Below are 23666 nucleotides of genomic sequence, written 5' to 3' on the forward strand. Positions count from 1 at the left end.
CATCATTACACACAACACTATCATTTAATAACTTGTATTTATAAAATAAATGATTAAACCTTTTAAAATGCAATTTATAGGTTGGTTTTGTAGCATTGAAATCTGTTACTGTATTATTATTGTATACAAAATAATAATAATAATAATAATAATAATAATAATAATAATAATAATAATTCAAATTTACCAACAGTAGTACAGCACAAACCCACAGGAAGCACAGCAATTGACTGTAAATGAGGTCAGCTGGTGTGTTCTCTATGAATGATTTGGATCTCTCCACAGCTTTAGTAGAAACTCAACTCTGGCAGTTGTCTTCAGAAACTTTCACATTAGCAGTTTAGCAGTTTTGTGTGTGAGTGTTTTGCTTGTGAATTTATGACCTGGCCCTGTCCACATTTCTTAGTTTAGACAAGGATGTATTTCCTTTGTTGAGTGGGCCTATTATGAAGAGATATACTCTCCAAGTCAGAGAAGCATATCCAAGTTCAGCTTTCAGAGCAGGCCGGTGACTCTACCGACACACACTCGGTTATCAACCTGCTATCCTCAGTTTCTAACACACATCTGTTATGCACGGCATACGCAGCACCTGAAAACATTTCCTTATGCTCTAGTCTTCGAAATCCAGTGCACTTTTCACAGCAGGCATACGATTTTGGAACTGTGATTTGTTGAAACTCAGCCGTGCCAGCACCTCTAGCAGTTTCTGTACCCACAGTACCAGCTGAGAGATGTCAGAGGTGGAATTAACAACTCCTCAGACCCTGTATCTTTTTCTCTCTCTTACCTTTACTGACACATTTACACATCAATTTAAAGGTAAATGTGAGACCAGTGTCAGTAGCTTCTATTTAGCTGTGTGCTGGTAGATCTGACTCATCTGGTAAGACCACTATGGACCATGCAGAAGTCTATCTGCAGTGCTATTTAATAACAGTTTCTTCACAATATCTAAATTATATCTATGTAGACCTCTGTCTATCTCTAGTTCTGGTAATATTACTAGTTCTGGTAATATGTTTATGATTTTTCTGCTGCCAAAACACTTAACTTCTGAATCAATAGTTAGCTCATTAGCTCATTAGCATGCATGAAAGCATGAAAATGAGAATTGCAGTGTGGGGGTTCTCCACTACCAAAATGAATAACAAATGGCAAATGATATGTTATGAAAATGATAAATAATGCATAATACATAGAATGTCATCAGTTGGCATCAGCAGTGTGTTTATGACCATAGAACTATCCTGGCTGGATAGTTTGTGTGATAGACCATTCTCAACTTTTCAGGGGCACTGCCGCTGTATCTCCTACACTTATACCACCACCACAAGCACTGCCATGCCACTACCATGTCTGTGTTACATTAACATTTACAGCATTGGACAGACACTCGTGAGATCACCATGGCCAGATCCAAAGAGCCCAGATCCAAAGACCTCTCTGATGCCTTCAGAAAGTAGGTTGTAGATGTAGATGAGTCTGGGAAGGGGTTTAAAAAAATCTCAGAACAGTTCAAAATCAGCCGTTCCACCGTCCGCTGAATCATTAAAAAATGGACAATATTTAAAACCACTGCCAACATGGCCAGGTCAGGCCGTACTATCAGGTTCAGCTTAAGAGCAGAGCACAAGATGCATAAAGACGTCTCCAACTATTCCAAAATGTTATCACAGGATCTTCCGGTAGCTGTTAGTCCTGTTATTTTTGGTATGCAAGTCAGCCGCTTTGTATTTTCCTTGATCTCGGATGTGGGTCACTTTTAATCAAGGAATAATAACAGGCAGAGTGGAACCCCTCCACCCCCCAACACCCCACCACCACAACCACCACCACCACACAAACTGATAATTAAGCTTCAAGGCCTGCGGTGTGGCCACAGCCTATTTTAGCCCTGTAAACACACTGATGGACCCCACTATTCTCAGGACCCGCTAGCACCAAGAGATACAGCAAGCCTATTGCTACCTTTCCGAGGTGCGGCACTGAGGGGATAAAAGCCGAAGACTGGCCATGAAGTCTCTGCCACACACACGCACACACACATGCACACACGCTCTCGCTTGCACTGGCGCACCCGCAGTGCAAATTACGTCCATTAAAAATGCATGAGACAGACCTCAAAGTGCTCCAGGTGTTATAAAGCACAGTGCAGCGGCAGAGTTGGCTGCCTGGCTGCCTGGCTGGCACGTGCTCCTGCATGGCACCACTCCCATGCCCATCGGTAGCACTTTAATCATCTCTATTGGACTCAGCTAAGCGAGCAGAGTCGTGCCCACAGCCTCATGGCTCCTTCCCCCACTTACACCACCCTGATGCCAACGGGCGACCCCGAGGAACCAGCACCACTTCTGCAGAAAACACCCCTCCATTAGTGTTTGTTTATTCTTGGCTTTTCTGAGCCGCCTCTGTGCCGCAGTCGTGTAAAAGCCAATACAAGCAAACTGCTGTTTTTTTTTCTTCTTCTTGCCTTTCACAAGTTTGCACCAAGAAATTTGCTCTTTATTGGTGATATGAGAGTGTGAAGCTTCACAACTTTGTGGCGCAGGGCGTTTTTTTTTTTTTTTTTACGACAAGCTTTGGTGCCATCGCCTTAATGGCAAGTCTCATAAACATTTACAAGCTGAGTGGGAATTTACACACAGTTTTGCACGCCTCACACAGATTCCTTTTGACACTTTTGTTGGCATTGCAGTTAGCAGAATCTTTTCCTCTTCTGTTCAGTGATTTCTCTCTTTTTTTCCCACCTCGTTTCCACACAGCAGCAACAGAGGGGGCGAATACAGAAAGGGTTTCAGGGCTTCTTTTGATTCTCTCTGCTCTTTTTTGCAGATGAACTCCATTAGAAATGACCTTTTCTGTTATTCTGGGGTGGAGTGACTGTATTCATGTGTTGTACACTTGCATTTTCGTGCAGAGAGGAAGAAGAAGAACAGGAGCTGGAGACTTGCAGAAGGGTGCAGAATATGAAGTTGTTTAATTCGTCTGTACATGAGTTCACAGTCCGTTCTGCAGGCAGTCCGTTCTCAGTGCACAGCTTTATAGTTGGTTTACAGTCTCATCCATTTACATTTAAGGCATTTAGCTGATGCTTTTCTCCAGATATATTTCTCCTCATATTACAGAGGTGGGCCAATGTAGTGATGGGAGTCTTGCCTCTTTGTCAGCCAGACCAGGAATTGAACCCTGGTCTCCCACATGGTGTGGTAGCTTATTAGCAGGTAGTGGTGTTATCTGTTGTGCCACACCAACCACCAACCTCAGGGAGGGACATACAACATGTTTGTATTCTTTGAACAGATGGTCAATCTTCAGGACTTTAACTGTCTAGCCAGTTGCATCAGGATGTATCTGCCTGACCTTGAAACTTCTGACCCTTCACCTCCGGGCTGTCAGCATCCCCAGAAAATCTGCATCCCTGGTGCACCTAGTCACCATCAGATCATACTACACCTTCACACATTATTTGACACTTGCACTAACACACTAACTGTGCATCAGCCACCATAACACGAACAGCGGCAAGTAGAGCTGGGCAATATTACAGTATTTTATCGTATCGTGATCAATTTTGTTAGCGTGATAACAATATGCTTTTCTAAGCCTATGGAGGAGACTGTTAATATAGTGCTTAATATACACTGATCAGCTGCAGGTTTCATTACTAACAGTGTAATTAGACTGGGTTAATTAGATGAAGAGCTGCAGATGTTGAGTATAAATCACTGTATTCAGTACAGGAGAGGATCTGAATAGTAGTTTATAAGAATCTGTCACTACTGATGTTTTTTTTTGTCTGTTATTACATGTATCGTGGTAAATATTGTATATCGCTAAATAAGTCTTTAAATATCGTGATATAGTATTTTTACCATATCGCCCAGCCCTAGCGGCAAGCACTCAGCCCATACCTTCCATACAGGAACCATACAGTGTCTCCATCTCTTCTCTTTGGCCTAAAATCTGCACCTAGGCTAGATGGCTTGCCTTTATTGTTCTTAATACTATTATTAAAAGAAAATAGCAGAGTGTCCTGCACCCTCCATTAACTCACATAACCACAAAGTAACACGGGAGCAAAATGACTCAATTCATTTCCAATGCCATTTTTAAAAGGGCATAAAGGGATGAGTGAAGTGAGGGAGACTAGCTAAAGCCCTCATTGTGTTTTGTTGACTCGGTAACCTTCTAAGAGGTGCACATGCAGCACGCGGAAAATAAAAATGTGTTTTGGTTTTATTGGAGTGCCGCATGAAATATTAATCACCAGTTTGGAAAGGAGTATCTGGCAGCAGGAGCTGTCTGGCATATCCCCTCAGCCTGCAGAGTGTGTCGAGAGACAGTGAAACCTTTCCCCCTGTAGTTGCATATAAAAACCTATTTTCTTTAAAGTAATGTTGAGGTTTTTTTTTGGTTTTGTTTTTTTAATTATTTACAGATTTCGTTTTCATGACTAATTAAAATCCATCCAGTTCATAATCGCTTTGATGTTAATGTTTGATGTTAAGTTTCTGTGGGTTAATATACTGATCTATGGCCAGTGTCACACCAAACCTTGCCTCTCTAAAATTACACCTTTACAGCAAAAGAAAAACTTATGTTTATAATATTTATAATATATATATATATATATATATATATATATATATATATATATATATATAATCACACTGTATGGACAAAAGTATTGGGACACCTGCTCATTCACTGTTTCTTCTGAAATCAAGTGTATTTAAAAGTGCTTATCTCGCTTTTGTTGGAGTAACTGTCTCTGCTGTTCTGGGAAGAAGGCTTTCTATTAGATATTTAAGCATTGCTGTGAGGATTTGATTGCATTCAGAAAAAAGAGTGGAAGCAGGCATGCTGCCAACGGGTTATGTTTGTCTGCTCCAGAGAGTCCAATTCAATTAGTAATACTTCTCTAAGAGACTAGACGAGCTGTGTGTGTGCATTTGCACATCTGTGTCAGCAATGGGTGCAACTTAATGAAGCTTAATGTATTTAACAGAATATGTGTCCCCACCTTGTCTCTGTAAATCTCGATTTTTGCAGATCATGATGAATGGACCAATAGAAATGCTCCAAAAACACATATATATATATATATATACACACACACACACACACACACACTTTTTTATCATGTAACCTGACATATACTGTATACACAAAAGCCTATTTTTAGTTCCTTTACTAGATGCCGTTTCTTTTGTGGTTGATTTAATCTCTTTCTCCAAATGAGTCTTGAGTTTAGATTAATGTTCATAAGTAAAGCAAATTTCATTTCATACCCGTGCTGAAGGATGCAGTTTTAATACAGCTTTGATAATGTTCTGTACTGTTTCTGTCATATTCTTAGTTTATGGAGAAGAAAAAAAAAACATCCCCATACATGTCCACTGACATCTACACTGACTGTCCTCTTCTCTCACTGTCTCTGTCCAGATACTCCATAGACCGGAGCACAGACCAGGAACAGATTTTCAACATTGATGCTGTGACTGGTGCCATCACCCTGGGGAAGATATTGGACAGGGAAACGGCGGGTTGGCACAACATCACAGTGACAGCCGTAGAAGCAGGTACGTCCTCCGCTCCTTCAAAGGCAGACAGACGTGTTTTGGCCTAAAGCCTGTCACATCACTTTGAATAAATGGGAGGCAAAGCATATGCCCTTTCACGGCAAGATTTTCTGCCTGCTTCTCCTCCTGTTTTTTTTTTTTTTATTATTATTATTATTATTCTGAGCTACAATTTAGAATGGGTAGCTTTTTTCTGAATGCGTGATTCTTTGAAAGCTGGCCACCATGCGTTTAATACCACACCACAGGGATAGCTGAGATTCAGCGCTGCCTGTAAAATCACAGCCATTGTGAAAGTAGATGAAGTGCTTCATTCATTTGCAACTCTTTCACTGAGTATTATTTAAAGTTCTCAATTTGCTAAATGGGGGTGTCCAGGAGAAACCTGGAACCAAGCTTTGTTCTTCAGACTAGCTCAAAAGATCTCACTACTTTCCTCAGAATGAAAGATTCTTGCTCCTTTTACTGAATTTCTGTTTACCTGCATCTGTTCTAATAGGATCTGGAGCTTCTACAATAAAAACTTTCTTACATACTTTTAAATAATTCAAATGTATTTATTTTGTATTTTAAATGTATGCAATTAGGTGCCTTAAACCCCATGCACAGTATTGTATATGTATATATTTTTTTGTATTTATAATATTTAAGATTATTTCTTATACAATACTGTGCAAAAGTTGTAATATATAATAATAAATAATAAATGATGTGTGTGTGTGTGTGTGGTCAGTGGTCAGAATAGGCTGTTGGTCAGTAAAGTTACTGATATGTTAATTAGAAAAAACACAGTTAGAGGAATACGGGTTTGGGGGCTCTGAGTAGTCCAGTGGACTAAGACACGGTCACTGTGATCCGTGGATGGCTGGTTCTGATTCCATCCCAGGTCATGCTGCTTGCCATCTGCAGCCAGAGCCTGAGAGAGCACAACTGGCTTTGCTCTCTCAGGGGTGAGTTGATGGCACTTCCTCCCCACATGTTGGTGGGGTCTCCTTTTGTGATGTTGGTCAGCACACGCATCTGTTATCTTTAGTAGTCAAGCTGGGGATTGGGAGTATTCCTCCGAGCTCGCTGGCTATTCTAGCAATTCTAGGTCGTTCAAAAAAAAATGGTGTGGCTGGCTTCACTTGTGTCAGAGGAGATATGTGCTAGTCTTCACCCAAAGTGAGCAGAAAATGGGTTGAACCTCAGAGACTGTATTGGTTTGTGTAGTTCCACCAGCAGCTCACCTGATTTACTTTAATGAAAGACTGATTAGATAAACTAGATTTTGGAAGGGAATTGCAGACATCCTTAACTGCCATTTTATTAATTATATTTAGCTAATATACTATACTTATATTGCTAAATCTCTCAGCTCAAATAGATCTAATCTGCCAGCCTGGTCTCACTGTTATACAGCAGCTGAATGCATATTTCACTGAGCATTAATTTGGATCCTTTCCACCACAGTATTTGTTTAATTATAAAAAGCTTATTACCAGCCAGCAAGACAACAATGGTAACTGTTTGTCAGAATGATGGTCATTTGGGAGTGTGGAAGCTGGAAGACAAATACTGTGTGTCTAGCCTTTGTATGATGGCCTGCGTTAGGTTTTCACTGGCGCATTTTAATGTTAATTGGCTATTTTAAGGCCGAGAGGGAGCGGCAGTGATTCTTGCACTCTCAGTCAGAGACACAGGCCTGTCTCTTGGAGATAAAGCCCTTTTTCATCTGCAGCTTCACACACAAAAAAAAAAAGTACCAACTAACGAAGTCACTGGTGGACCTCATAAGAATTCCCTCTAAATATCTCTGTCTATCATTCTCAGCTTGCATCAAAATATACTGTGAGGAAGCTGGTGGACAAAGAAACAACGCAACCAGCACTCAGAAACTCGGCCTCACAGCCATTTAATGGAACTTGGCACTCCACTCATGAACGTAATTAGCGCTCTTCAAAGAGTCAGACTTGCGGATCAATGTGGGGACAAAGGGTGCTAAACTGTTGCAGTGTGGAGTAGAATATTGTACCTGATGTCTAGCCTCTGATATTTGCTTACTCATGCTGGATTTATTTACATGACAGAAGATAATGTTTATTATCCACCATACAGATGTCCACCATCAACATACAGTCATGTGAAAAAGTAAAGACACCCCATGAAAACCTTTGCGTGCGTCTAGCCTTTTACCGTCTCCTCTCTCCATCATTCACTCCCTTGAAATCAAATTGGAATATCTCAGCTGAACCGAACTGGAGCTAAAGACACATTTTTACAATAAGATTTGAGAAAGCCAAACCCAGGGAAGCGAGTTGGGTCTGAAAGGCTAAAAGCTAACCGGCTACAAGCTCTTCAGATTGCTAACAGCACATTGCACTGAGAGGACACAAAGAGAGGACAGCAAAGCTATGCAGTAAGACTAATAATAATAAGACTATGAATAATTATGATTTCTTTTTATTACAGTGTTTAATCGCTGGTCCCTATGCACAATAACAGGCATAGGAGCATTTATCACCCCAACCAAAGTCTTAAATTGCTCAGTAAATGCATCATTTGGCACTTTTTTAAATTGGTTTCTGTACCCATTTTAACGTTTAATAATACAGGACAAATACGCTTTTATTATTATTATTATTTTATTTATTTATTTATTTATTGGAAGCTTGTAATGAACATATATGGAAAATGACTAAGTGTATATATTTAAGGGTCAAATGCGGGTCAAATGATGCACAATAACAGGGTTGTAAACAGGCTTGTAACATCGTATCTGAGCATTTTTCACCCCCACCCAAAGTCACACACTTACTATTATAAATTGAAGAACTCAGTAAATGCATCCATTGGTGCCTTTTATAAACCATAAACTGGTTTCAGTACCAGTGATACAAATGTTCATATTGGTCAGAAGAATGCAGCAGAAAGTCTGAATAAAAACCTCCTTATTTCTGCTTTGAGCACATTGCTACAGAAAATCTGTAAAAGGTGTACTTTGTAGCTTTCCAGTCATCCTGCAATATTAAGCAGTCTAGAAAGCTTTGTGTTTTATTTTTTTTTACATTCAATAAAGTTGGGGTTTCTTCAGTTGGTTAAAAATACACACTGGTTTTAACAGCAGTAGCTGTTGTCAGACTGTGTACTAGTTATTTGGGGCAGTGGTGGCTCAGCGGTTAGAGCACCGGGCTATTGATGACTGGGTTGTGGGTATAATACCCAGGCTTGGTAAGCTGCCACTGTTGGGCCCTGGATGCGGCAGATGGCTGCCCGTCACTCAGGGCACATGTGCTCACTGTGTGCTGTATGTGTTTGCTCACTAGTGTGTGTGTGTTCACTGCTGGGTTAAAGGCCAACACTAATGGTGAATATTTACATTTACATTTACAGCATTTAGCTGACACTCTTTTCCAGAGCGACTTACAAGGTTACTCGTATTACAGAGGTGGGCCAATGTAGTGTTAGTCCCAAGGACTCTTATTGGTGTAGTGCAGCATAGTCACTCAGACCAGGAATCGAACCCCAGTCTCCCACATGGTGCTGTAGCTCAGTGGCAGATAGTGGTGTTATCTGTTGTGCCACACCAACCACTATGGGTGTCTTTGTCTTAAAAAGACATTTTAAGAGCAGAATATCAAATTGTACCAACAAGTCCAACAAATGCTTGCGGTGGGGGAATTGTGTTCAGATGCTGTCCAGGACAATTTTTCTCTCATCTTGCCAACCCCTTCAGACACACCTCCACCCCTCAAGCCCCTTCCACACTGCAGGCTACTGTTGGTTAGAGCATCAGACAAGCCGTGCTTTCAGCAGTAGTGCTGACAAACCGTTCAGTGGCTGCCGAATCCTATCTATCGGCAGAGAGTGACATATAATTTCTGGGGGCTTTGATAGTGTGTTTGATATCAAATTGCAGGCAGTTATTTTTTTTAAAGACAGGTAAATTGAGGGGAAAAGTAACATGCCCAACCCTTAGGGGAAGAAGATACCACGCTAGGCTGTTACGTCTTTATCTAGGAGGAAAGGACGTTTGATGTAGAGAGAGAAAAGAGAGAGAGAGAGAGAGAGAGAGAAAGAGAGAGAGAGAGAGAGAGAGAGAGAGAGAGAGCGAGACTAAATGACACTTTTTCAAGCAGCGTCTCCCAGCTTCGCTCTCAGTCATCATGCAGGAAGAATGCAGATATAACTTCCAGGTAAAGTAAAGCAATGAGCCACTAGAGGCTGTGTGTTACTGCGATGTTAACAAGCGATAAGAGTCACTTTACGGCATTCTCAAAATATCCCTCACCCCTTCTGTTACGTGTAGTAAGTGTAATAATACATAATTGTTTATTATTATTATTTTTGGAGCATGTTATAAACATATAAATGAATAGGTCAAAGGGTCAAATGACGGTCAACGGGTCTAATGATGGCTTGTCCCACAACCATCAACTCTTAAGTGAGATGTTTGTGTTAAAAATATGAGAGAAATAAATAGGAAGGTGTGCCTGGGAGAAAGTTCTGTGGTCAGATGAGACTTTTTGGTCTTAATTCCACTCGCTGTGTTCGGAGGACGAAGAATGATGAGTACCATCCCAAAAACACCATCCCTACTGTGAAGCATGGGGGGGGAAGCATCATGATTTGGGGGTGTTTTTCTGCACATGGGACAGGACAACTGCACTGTATTAAGGAGAGGATGACCGGGGCCATGTATTCCAAGATTTTGGGGAACAACCTCCTTCCCTCAGTTAGAGCACTGAAGATGGGTCGTGGCTGGGTCTTTCAACATGACAATGACCCAAAGCACACGGCCAGGATAACCATAGAGTGGCTCCATAGGAAGCATATCAAGGCTCTGGAGTGGCCTAGCCAGTCTCCAGACCTAAACCCTATAGAAAATCTTTGGAGAGAGCTCAAACTCTGTGTTTCTCAGCAACAGCCCAGAAACCTGGCTGATCTGGAGAAGATCTGTGTGGAGGAATGGGCCAAAATCCCTGCTGCAGTGTGTGCAAACCTGGTGAAAAACTAAAGGAAACGTCTGTAATTGCAAACAAAAGCTACTGTACCAAATATTAACATTGATTTTCACAAGTGTTCAAATACTTATTTGTAGCAGTAACACAAAAATAAATGATTAAAAAATCATACATTGTGATTTCCGGATTGTTTTTTTTAGATTATGTCTCTCACAGTGGACATGCACCTAAGATGAAAATTTCAGACCCCTCCATGATTTCTAAGTGGGAGAACTTGCAAAGTCGCAGGGTGTTCAAATACTTATTTTCCTCACTGTATAGTTTACAGTAAAATTTTGTAGCCATATAAAGTAGCTATTTTCAGATGGTTCAACATAGGCACAGGGTCAGTTTGACCTAGGAAAATGATTGCTGTATTGCTGTTTCTTACAGTTGCCCATAAGAGGAGGGTTAACTGATATGTACTCTAACACATGGCCTCACATGGCTTATTGCTTGAGTCCCGTGTAATATTAAACATCTGATAAATACACACATTTTGAACTAATAATTTGATTAATTTCTAGCAATAATCACCATAAACAATCCCTCTGCCAATAAATGTAGTCTGTTTACAGTAGCATACAGTTGCCAAGAAAGATAATATTCACACATCCAACTGCACAATGGGGTTTAATCTCATGATGCACTAATACAGAATTGGTTGTGAGGTCACTGCTGTGTCTATATTGAGTATTTTACATCCTCGAATACGGCTCAGTTGATCAGATTTTAGCACGGTAGCACTCCGTTTTCTAATGAAGGCTTGCTTATTGCAACTCCATCCCTTTTGTCTTTTTTAATGAGAATCCAGTAAATAGAGTCAGCAGCTCCAGCGAACAATATTTAAGAAGCCATCCAAGTAAAGGTTTTAAGAGAGTAATCAAATTATGCAGAGGAGGCAGCGAGTTTGTTTCCCGGCATGAGGCCAAGGCTGAGTGTGTGTTTGGAGGCGGCGGGTTTAATTAAGCCGGGCTGTGTCTTCTGCAGGAAAAACCCTGAAGTTCAGACGCAGGATGATTCACAGGTTGCATCCGCAGCCGTGGCATTAGTACACAGAGCATCAGCGTCCAACAACACCAGATCTGACACCCAGCGTTCAACTAAACAGCATCTGCAGCAAACAGCTTTGAAGCATTGACTTTAATGCAATGCACACTTCATCCCTAGGAACAATTACCCAGGCCTTCACAATGTTAAAGTGATCTGACGCGTCGAGTGCAACGAATCTTGTCCTCCGAAATGCCAGATTATAGCAACAATAATTTGCGCTGGTCTTTGTGACATTTGTGTGACATTTGAGAGTGTCGAAGGCTTCGGGAAGCTGATGAAGAAGATGTTAAGAAGCTGCTTCGTCTAATGCTTATGGCATCTGCAGTCAAAGTCAGATAACCTCATTCACCGCCAACTAGGACACGAGGCAGGCCACGTCTGTCTGGAGCCGGCCCTCCCTGGATGCTTGAGGGTATGAGTCAGGGAGTGAAATCAGAGCCGATGCGTTGTTTTCTTTAATGAGGCTTTAAGAACATCTGAAAGATGGTCAGCTATCTAGGAAGACAGGCTTTTGTTTAGTTCCTTAGTTAGTTCCTAGTTCTCATCTTAAGAGATGCCAATTGGGAATTTGTAATTGGTGGGCTAGGTAGGCTTTGCAGAACAAGAAAGACTTAATTGTCCACTTAGAAGTGATCCCTAGCTAGTGTGAACAGGCTAAACTCCAAAGGTACACTATATGGCCAAATGTTTGTGGACACCCCTTTTAATGAATGCATTTAGCTACTCTAAGTTGCACCAGTTGGTGACCCAAATGTGCAAATGTACACACACACACACAGCTCATCTAATCCCTGTAGAGAAGTATTGCCAATAGAATAAGACTCTGAGCCTTTTGGCACCATGCCTAATGCCAGATGCCACATACACATTGAGCTGTTGAGCAGTGGAACTGTGTTCTCTGGAATGATGGTGATGGTGCTTCGTTTAGTAGTTTTGGGATGAGTTGAGGAGTTGGGGGTTAGGGTATGGTGATGATCCTCCAACATCCAAACATCCAACAAACCTAGTAAAAATATATATATAATATATATAATTGTTTATCTTTACGCTTTATTTACTTGCCCAGCCTAAAGACTCAAGGCTTAACTTGAACTTTGCCTCTATGTGAAACCTTTATTTTTAGAGTAATGTAGAGTTTTATGATGGAGCAGGTGCGCAGTAGAAGTGTGTTCATGAATGCTGAATCATATCATAATGAATATTTACTACAATGTTTTTATATAAAGAATTTACCACTCTGTCCATCTTCCAGCTGTTTCACCCTGTGATAAAATCATTCAAGCATCAAATCAGGTCATTTTAGTGGCGTTTCCAGGGGGCCCAAATGACCTTTGTGATGGAAGCACATTATTACTCGCCCATTCTTGGAGCACTCCTGTTCCTCCAGCGTGCAGGGCTGTTCCTGTGTTCCTCATACAGTCTGTTTGTTGCTACTCCCATGCTAAGCTCAGTGGAGTTTGAAGCAGTCTAAAGGAGCCTGAAACTTTTTTTTCTCAGTTTATTTTCTGGCTGATAAGATATGTGGCCTTACAACATCTGGTGAGCCTACAGCAGAGGCGCGCCATCTCTGTAAGCTGCTGAAATCCCTGTCCTTAATATTCCAGCCACACATGAGTAGTTAAATGTAGCGCAGGGGCTGTTCGTATCAAAGAAATGAAAGCAGGCTTACTGATCTTGAATCAGTTTTTATTGCTCTAACATGTGAATGGGATTGTTTTAACTCAGCAATTCAAACAAATCCCAGCTGGAGAGTTGGGAGCAGAGCAGCTAATCCTAGATCGGTACTCCTGACACTTGACACATTTTCCAGGTGTGTACGCTTCGATTGTCAGGGTTTTGATGTACGCTGTATTGACCAAAGTATTGGGACACCTGCTCATTCATTGATCTTCTGAAATCAAGGGTATTAAAAATAGTTGATCCTGCTTTTGTTAAAGTAACTGTCTCTAATGTTCAGGGAGGAAGGCTTTCTACTACATTTTGGAGCATTGCTGTGAGGATTTGATTGCATTCAGCGACAAGAGCATTAGTGAGGTTAATGGATGATAATCATTCACAATCACATTCACACACTCCTTAACTTATCCCAAAAGTATTGGAAGGAGCACCAACCATCATTCCAGAGATTACAGTGGTGCAGTCTAGCTTTAAGATGCCACAACAAAAAACAGCCATACCTGGAATGGATCAAGGTAGCGGCCCATAATTTAAAATATTTTCTGTTTTTTTTTATGATAATTCTAATTTCCTTGAGTCTTAGTGTACTGATATCATTTGCTTGGTGTTACAAAAGTGTGTGTAGCGAATCAAATAAAAAAGGATTTCTTATCACCTCTGTTACCTTATCTTTACCCTCTGATACAGTGATTTAGGCTATTCACATTTTCTGCCTATACTGCCAGTGGGAGCATTTTCTCATATAGTGCTTTTAGCCTATTGAAATTTCCTACCTGCTGTTTTATTGAGGCAGCTTTACCCATGAATATACACTACAGTTGCTCACTGTGCGAAGGTAGACCAAGCAGTGTCTGTCTGCTGATGCCACTTTGCGATGTCTGGAAGATTCCTTCAGGTCGATTCGTCCTCAGAGGTGTTGCTGTACCCTGCCGTTTCTCTTAAAATAACTTTCAGAAGATTAGACAGTCTGTTCATTCAAGAGCATCCACACAGTCTGGAACTGATGTCAACAGCCAGGATAAAGAGGAAAACATCAAAAACGAAGTTATGTTTAGTATTTGACCATGACTATGCTTCTCGATAAGCCCTTGGGAAATTATTCCATTCATTAGTATAATAAAACTTGTTTGTTTTGATAATGGTGTATCGTGTTACTACTGAGCCTAATTTGATCTAAATGCAAAAAAGTTTAATGTCAATTTATGGTTTCTAAAGATGCTGACAGTCTGATATTGAATTCCATGCTTGATGTATGGTTAACCTCAGATATTAAATATTTTTATATATATAAACTGGTCCACTTCACTGCTGAGATATGAGGGAGGGACTCCATCATAGATTTACAACATGTTAATTCAAGTCAAGTCAAATTTATTTGTATATCTTTTTACAACTGTTGTCATCACAAAGCAGCTTTACATAATTAGTAATTAGTAAAAAAACAGAGACAAAAATAAATAACATAAGACATGAAGGATCAAAGACCCCCAGTAAGCAGCCAACGGCGACAGTGGCAAGGAAAAACTCCCTCAGAGCTGGAGGAAGAAACCTTGGAAGGAACCAAGACTCACAAGGTCAGAACTGCTCTGGTCAGAACTATTTAAACATTATTGATATAAATTACCAAACCATCTAATCTGTTGAACTGCTGTGATCATAATCATAATATATTAATCATGGTGTAAAGCACCATGCTTTAAAAGGCCTGACAGGCTAACCGGATTTAATTCTACCTGCTTAGTCGCTGTTTCCTCCAAACGAAGTGTAGAAAGGGTCCATGCTGAGGGGCTTTATATCACTCTAGCTCACGACTAGTTGTGTGTGTATGTGTGCATTTGCTTTGTCATTAATGGGTGCTGCTTAAAGTAGCTGCATGCATTAATTGGAAGGGGTGTCCACAAACATTTGGATATATTGTACACCTTTTCCTGTTAATTGCCTTTAATCGTGTTTAGCACGATTTAATAGTGTTTAATAGTGTTTAAGTTTTTAAAAGGCATCTAATGGATTGGTGTAGATGTTAATCAGAGTTTTACTTATTACCATATGCATATGTCTTCAAAATTTAATTTGCCTTAAGTTAGACTAACGATGGATGATGATAATCACCAACACTAGCCTATTGCCAGTGATGTTTTCTCAATGCATTTAAATGAAATTATGTGTTATATGTTCATTCAGTTGGGGATCAGCCTGTTTCCATTCTGTTGAGCATGTAGTTGACAGTCAATTCTGCTAATTTGAGCTAATAACGAGCAAATTCCTCCTCCTGCAGTTTAGCGCAGTTTCTTTGTCGGCCTTGAAAGGAATCTCAGAGTGAAAATAGGCTGGTGCTTCCACGTTTTAATGTCTTAACAAGAACATGATTAGAATCATTTCGCAGCCCACTATTAGGCTCGTTCATGTATATTTATATCATTAAGGAAACCCCAACAGTGCACTCTAATCATTAAAGTTGCATGCCGTGTACTGTAGCCAAGCTTGATCTGAAAACAGGCCTTGTTAATTCCTGATTTCCTCTGAAACATGGAGAAGAATCGGCTTTCTAATGAGAACAATGTTCTACGCTGTGGGGAGAGACAGCACTCGCAGGCACGGTCCGTTATTTTACAATCAAAAAGGGTGATTTGCACTAAATCTAGGGCAGCAGATTGTTGTGAAAGTTCCAAGTAGCGGTTGATTGTATTTTATTGATTGAAACTGTTCAAAGCATCGATGCTCTGAGCTTGGTGGTCTCACAATGGTATCATTGAGATGAATATGATACAATATGATGCATATTGTAGCAGATTGAACTGTGCATATACTGTTGATTATTGTTTTTTGATTATTCAACTGCAAGACTAACAACATTAACCACCTATATACAGTGTATTCATAAAATTGGCTACTATACATCAAGCTGTATATTGCAGAGAAATGAAAGACTAGGAGAGAAATCTGCAGCCTTCAAATTGATCGTTAATCCTGTCTCTTCTCTGTCTTCTTCTCTTTCTCCTGCCGTTTTGCTTTTCCTCCAGATAACCAGTCCATGGCTTCCCAGACTGCAGTTAGCATCCGTATTCTGGATGTGAATGACAACCCGCCTGAGCTGGCCACCCCTTATGAAACTAGAATCTGTGAGGACGCAAAACCTGGCCAGGTGAGATAAAGCCTCAGCGCTTATTTATTTATATTTTAACTTTTTATGACTATCATGAATGCCGCTCGACGGCACAGGCAGACACTGTCATGTCTGCTTTTAAAGGCAGAAACTAAGATGTCATTTCCTACAAAAATGGTACATCGTCTGTGTTTCGCCCGTCACTGTCAATTCCACACCGTGGATAATATCTCGGCATGACTGATTGGACGTCATTGACATGCTTGTTACCATTGGTTTCCCACATTGATAAAGCTGTCAGCCTTGAAAGGAGGAAGGCCTGTCTGTGGAAATTGCCCGGCATTTGATGCAACAGACGAAACACATCATGCAACGACACTCAGGCAGCTGGGACCTTGGCTGATGCCTATCAGTGGATGAGCCTTTGAAGAATATCAGGTGTTTTGGGATGTTGACTCCAGTGATGAAGTGGTCAGAAGCTAATTGCATTGTGAAATCACCGCGAGCAGCGTCGCTGGCATGTCTCTGGAAGCTTGCCACACCTAACCAAATTTGCTTCCCCAAAGCTTTAACATGAGCCATCAGATCTGATCTAGCTGGGCTAATGTAGTTTGCGAGAATGTACAATTTCCACGTCCATCTTCTTGTGGTTTGGGTTTGAGGTCAATCTGAGATCTCAACGTTTTACAGAAGGATCCTGTGGTCCGTGTGTTTGACCCTTTTGAGCTTTCCATGCTACCATTCTGAAAGAAAAAAAAAAAAGAAAGAAAAACAAAGGTAAACCTCAGCAATCAGTTTGTGTCAGTTTTAGTACACAGCCAATCCCTTTTCCTTTTCTGTCAGAATTGTTTCATTATTGCCTTGATCCTACTTTGGACCTTTTTCAATTGGAAAGAATGATCTGTCTGACACTTTGTTCCAAAGGCAATTTATAAACTGTTTTTCAGAAGAACTGCAAACTCAGAAAGGGTACCTGTGCTCAAAGCCCTGCTTAGATATTTCTCCAGAAGATATGTTGCATGTTTTCTGATAGTACTGCCAGTACGTAAACAGAAAATATGTGTCCTTCTGAGGCACAACAACAACAACAGCAACAAAATATCTTAACCCTTTTGCAAGTACTGTCCCACCAGCAGACCTGTATAAAGTACTGGAGAGCCAGACTTGAGTAAAGTAAAAGTGCTCTATCAAAAAAGAGACTTGAAGGAGAAGTGATCTTTAAGCTCCAGACTTAAGTGGAAGTACTAAAGTATTCAACATTTTCTGTACTTAAGTATTGTGAGTAGTTTATTCTAATTTGTACTACTTAAGTACTGAAAGTAAAAGTACAGTACTGTGTTCTGTAGTTCTTACAGAAAGCAGTCAGAAGTTTGAGTATCAGTGTTTATATTATTTCAGATGCTCAGACTAAAGGACTGTCACAGTTCCTCTGGCTGTAGTAGAAGGACAGGACTGTAGAAGTAGTAGTCTTCAGTTAACTCTCTAAACAAACTCGCCCAAAAGAGAGAGAGCTGAACAGAACTGACTCAAGCCGCCACATACAAGAGTTTCGTCTGTAAAACCAGCAAGGAGAGCAGCTCAAACCCCTGAGCTTCACTCTCTGTAATTCAACTACAGCTGAAAGATCTCATGCCATTCGGACACATACGAGTATTTGAAGGAGGTGAAGATAGAGTTTCTGCTGGTGGTTCTTCTTCTTCTTCCATCTGGAGATAAACGAACAGAGCTCTAGCATTAGTGTCCTCACTGCAGCAGTGGAGTGAGAGGAAGAACAGCAGCATGCTCGCTCACGGCTCGATTGCGATTTCATCAAACCCGCTGACAGCGCCATCTAGAGCTCTGGTGGTGATAATGTGGGTTTGAAATAACTCGTACCGTTTTTATAATTGTAACAAGTAAAAGTATTAAACTCATCCAACATATGCAGTAAAGTAAAAGTGGAAGTATGAGAAAATAATAGTACTCAAGTAGATACAGATAGAGTATTTTAGTGCTTAAGTACAGTAGAGAAGTAGTTCTACTTCATTACTATACATCTCTGCCCACCGGTGGAATTCTCCATGGCCGGTCCCTGGTTGATAGGATACCACTCGTGGGACTTGAACATTCAACGATCAGTTTAAATTCAACTACTTCATCATTAATCTGTTTTTCTCAGCGTATAGTATTCAAGTCCCTGAAACACTGGCAAAACACTGGGTGGGAACACCTGTAATCTGCATAAATCAACATAGGTTTGCTACACTCTGCTGCCCTGCTTTTTCATTCTCTGTGTGTTTTAAAGAAGCACACTCAGAATACACCCCTGTGATTACTTTTCCTCTGTATTATGTGCTAAAACAGCATGGAAATCTTCTGTGTTGTCACCAATGCTTCTGAAAATGTTACCAACCCCATCACATAACCATCGAAGTCAAAATGTTTCGATTTATGACACTGTAAACAAACTGTAAGCACCAATGAGGCTAAAGTTACTTACTGGAATTTTCTGTTCCACCTTAAAGCAACACTACGTAGCATTTTTACCTGAAAAATAACAGCTTCCAAAACATTATGATGTCTCCGCTGACAGTAACAGGAAAAATAGAGTCACTGTCTTTGCTACTCTTGGATGACAGCAGTTTATAATGTGGGAGACGTTGGCAAAATAGCGCCCATGAGAACTTGTGAAAACCCGCTAATATTACTCTACCGCCTCAGTCCACATGATTCGGTTCTTTATCTCTCAGGTCGTCCAGAAAAGTGTGCTCTTTTGGGGTGGCTCACATTACGAATTACACTTCCTGACTGTAGGGGGAGCATAGGAGTAAGAAATGGCAATTTTCCATAGAGTTGCTTTAAATTGGTCAGAAAGTGATTTTGGCCATCGGAAAGCAACACTATTTTAAGGTGGAACTTAAGCAGCACAGGGCAAACCTTTCCTGTTATTTATGTCTTTACAACGGTATTTTAAAACCCATATATCAATCATTTCCATTAAGGTCATGAAGTCACAGCTTTATTAAAACGGTTATTATATATTAATAATAATTAATAATAAATAATAATAATAATTATATATATATATATATATATATATATATATATATATATATATATATGTATATATATATATATATATATATATATATATATTATAAAAGGTTATATTAATAATAATAATAATAATAAGAAGAAGAAGAATACAAAGAAGATGATCTACAGCTGGTGCTGTGTAATGCTTACAATCTACAACTTCAGTAGAGCACCTTAGAGAAGAACCTATTATTTTTGTCATGCAAAACTGCAACTTTTACTGGAGAAGCAAAAAACCTTCTTAACTTTTAGTGGAAGTCAATGTAAAAATATTTGATTCCACATCAATTTGGGGCATTTCTATTGGTTAGTTTATTAGAAAATTGTGGAAAAATGATTCACATTTTGTCAAAACGTGAGAAATGTGGACAACAATGGAGACTGGAGAGGTTTTGCATAACCATGATAAACACTATACATAGAAGTAAATAAAAGCTGGAATAAAATAACCCAGACAGGCTGGATGGTGAGATGAATAAAGCTGAAATGTGTCCTCATTCGCTCCACAAACTTTTAAATTGGGCCACTGAAATCGAATCACTTAAAAGTACACCTAAAGTGATTATCTTCGCTGAGCTAATTTAAAAGTTTTAGATGTGATAAATTAGAGATTTTTTTTTAAAATTGATTCATCTTTTCTTTGGCAAAGGCTGTAGATTCTCAAGGTTACTACAGGGTGATCTGTAAGTAGCACCGTGACTATCCACTGTTCAGCGTCAGCTATCTTCTGCATTTTTCATTACAGGAGGTCAAACTTATGTAATGTGTACAATAACCTCCTTTTACAAGTGTGCCCAATTATTAAGGTGTGAATCTCTCATTCTCTGTCAACAGCTTTAGGCACAGTGAGATCCAATTACCGTGCGTAGAGCAGGGGCATGATTAAGAAAATAAAAGGATTACTTTAAAACAAGGCCTCCGTGCTGGAAGCTACATTTATATGTGTAATGAGGCCTAGGCCTCCCCCCCATCCAGAGACAATTAGCTAAGCGCTAGGTGCTAACTACCTCTCACTCCTTTTTTCGCAAGCTCATCTTGCAAGAATATTACTCCTCCCTGCCTGGTATCAGCGCATTAACCTTCAGCTGATTATTGCAGAGAGTGGAGTTATAAATCTTCAGAAATGTTCATTAGCTTTATATTCCAGGTGGGAAATGCTCTGCTCTTCAGTCAAAGCTAGCAAGCTGTAGAAGTGCTCAGAATTCATGCAGAGTTCCTGCAGTATACTCGTAAAGAAGAAGCTCAAGGTAGAAGCAGCTTGAGATTCTTCAGCTTGTCTGTAACCTTTGCTGCCAGAAACTGTGGATCCAGTTGAGAATGCTCGGGGAGTGTCTCTGCTGAGGACTATAAAAACCTTCTCCAGATATTAGAAGTGAAACTTTTGTATCATCTCTGCTTCATTCAAAGGTTCGGTAATGTAATGCAGTAGAAGAGCGGGGATAAGTAGGTCATAAACCTTGTTTTATTGGTGGTGCATCTGATTTTTTATTATTTTCAAGAACATTGAGACTTACAAGACTACATTTATGAACGTGAAATGGCCCGTACTGTGGAATTTCATTTTTTAAAGGGCCTGTTGAATGGAAAATCTTTTTTTTTTTTTTTCGGAATGAAAGCCGGAAGTGTTAGATATAGTATCTAAATAATGTTAAACATTTTTAAATGTGCTGTTCACTCTCAAACCCGGGACATATATATATATATATATATATATATATATATATATATATATATAAACAGTAGCAGCACATTATGACATAGACATATGACACAGGGACATATATTTGGTAATGGAGGGTTATAAAGGGTTAACTGGTCCACAGTGGCACGTCAGCTGCTGAGTTGTTGCCAGTCATGTGTGTAAAGTAATGTGTCCCAAATCCGAGTGTCTTAATGCTGAGTATCAGCCCATACCGATCTGATCCCTGTGTTTATATAAAAAACAGCCTCACAGTTTAGATCAGATGAGCTGCTGATTAATTGGTTCATTAAAATCCCTTTCCCTTTCTATAATCAGACTTTTCTTAAAATCACTGTTTTATAGTGTTTAATATCTTATAATCCAGTCTGACTCTCCTCCCTGACCAATCAGCTCCCAGCTCCTTTACAACACTGCAGTCTAATCACTACCTGTGTGTGTAATGATACACACTCTGGACTGATATCTGTGGTTGTTGGTCTACTGGTGTGTAATAACTGGTTATAGTGGGTGAATGTGCTGTGTGTGATTGGGGTTTCTATAGCATGTGTGTGTATTAGCATTAGCGTTAGCCTCCACTTGAATGGGCTCTTTAGTGCTGGTTTAAAAACAAAGGAAGGCGAGTGGTTCTCCGGTTCTCCCGCTGGTTAAACAGAGCGTTTCAGTGATGGTTTTATAAAGGGTCAGATATTATGGTCTGTTTTCAAGCTCCACACTCTCAACTCCTTTATTTACCTTCTGAGAACGTCTGCATCGCTGCAGCCGGCTGGTCAATAATGTCCGTTAATGATTCCTCGAGGGTCACCTGATGACGCTCTGAACACCGTGGTTAAAACAAAGACTCTGGACTGGATTGGGATTAAAACAGCTGATACCCAGTCTATTAAAACATGCCTGGATCTGCCCTATCCCACTCCACTAGGTCAGATCAAGACATCCCTACTCTATACAGTTATACGTAGTATATAAATGTAGGAGAAATGTTCATCATAGAGGTTGTCTATGTGGTAGTTTGGAAACAGCAGGCATTTTTGATAGCTTCAAAAACCTATTTGTCCTTACAGCTCTGTTATCTGCTGAACAACAGTCAGTTGTGTTAAATGTGGGTCTTTTTTTCATGGGAGCACAAGAAAAACATCATTTTCCTGAATGAGATTTTGTGGAGTGAGAAAAGAATATATATACAGCCTTTGCTCCGCTGGTATATACTCTTTTATTTATTTATTTTCCCTCCCCAGGGTGTCCCCTGACAATAGAGGGGCTAAATGAGGAGTGCTGTTGTGGGGTCAAGTGTGTTAACACACATAGACAGTACAGGACTGGCTGTTATGTTCATACTGGTTTTTTCTTTCACTTGTTCCTTATCGATGTAGCTTCACTAGCAGTACAGGCTGACTTTCTACATCCAGTTGACCGTTTCACCTCCCCTGCTCTCGTGAACTGGATACTACCTATTGAATTTCACTGCTGTTATCAGACCTCATGTATATGCTCTGAAAGCTGGGGAAACTGCTTCCTGAGAAGCTGCATTTAGGCAAACATGAAGTAAACAGTGTAGGAATATAGGAAATTCCAAAAAAGCATGCATCCTGTTTTGGTCTGCCCAATGTTGGTGGATTAAAACACTATCGATCAAAGGTTTCAGAACACCCCCAGTTGTTTTAGTTCTCTACTGGCAGTGCTGCATGGCCTGGGTAAGCCTGCTTTTCTTATTTTGCCATATTGGCAATGACTATCTTACTGCCGCTCCACCTGGAGCCAAACCTGCAGCTGAAAGGCTTACCTTCACAGCTGAGCCTGAGACTTGGTTTAGTGTTAAGCTCACGTGAGCTGCCTATCACACAAGCTGCTGTTGACTCTCAGAAACTTGCCTTCTGATGGTTTTGTGAATTGGAGTGCCAGACCGTCTTGTCCTGTCCTAGACCTCCTCAGTTTTCTCCAGCTTCCAGGAGTCTTTGGATGGTGAAGGAAACTGTCCTCATCACACTCTGGCTTTACCTACAATTTCTCTAAAGGAAAGATCTATGTTTCTAAGCGTTAGACTGGTCGATCCGTGTTGCTTTGATAAGTGTCTTTTTCTATACATTATGACAGCAATCCAGACAGTCAGTTCCAACACTACTTTTATACAAATGAAGGGTTTGGAAATTGGAAATTGCATCAATTCACAAAACTTAATTTACTTCCATTGTTACAGACCAGCTGAAAGTTGTTGACAACATCTTGTTTCATAAAAAGGATCTATTTTTTCAATCTACGTAATTTTTTTATTCTTATTTCCCTCTAAAGACCTGACAGTTTACTGCTTACCTTTGTACTGTTTCAGGTTGCTGAACTTTGTACCGTTTCAGGTTATTCACTGGTCCTGAACTGCTTAAATGTCAACAAAAAAATGCAAAAATACAAGTGGTGGTGTTCTAAAACTTTTGACCGATAGTGTAGTTACTCAGCTCTTGAGGGCAGACTTGTTCTTGTTAATATAGAAAGGCTGT

General features: G+C 40.1%; 1 protein-coding gene across 5 annotated transcripts in view; it reads left to right on the forward strand.

The window, feature by feature from the left end:
- The window catches only part of LOC140560375 (cadherin-22), a 242907-nt gene that overhangs the window by 176572 nt on the left and 42669 nt on the right, over window positions 1-23666 (forward strand). For all 5 annotated transcript variants that reach the window (XM_072684811.1, XM_072684810.1, XM_072684813.1 and 2 more), the window contains 2 exons: window positions 5449-5585; window positions 16318-16439. In XM_072684811.1, coding sequence (XP_072540912.1) covers window positions 5449-5585; window positions 16318-16439 — 259 coding nt within the window. The remainder of the gene's footprint in view (window positions 1-5448; window positions 5586-16317; window positions 16440-23666) is intronic.

The sequence above is a fragment of the Salminus brasiliensis genome, chromosome 7 (assembly GCF_030463535.1).
Source record: "Salminus brasiliensis chromosome 7, fSalBra1.hap2, whole genome shotgun sequence".
Lineage (NCBI taxonomy): Eukaryota > Metazoa > Chordata > Actinopteri > Characiformes > Bryconidae > Salminus > Salminus brasiliensis.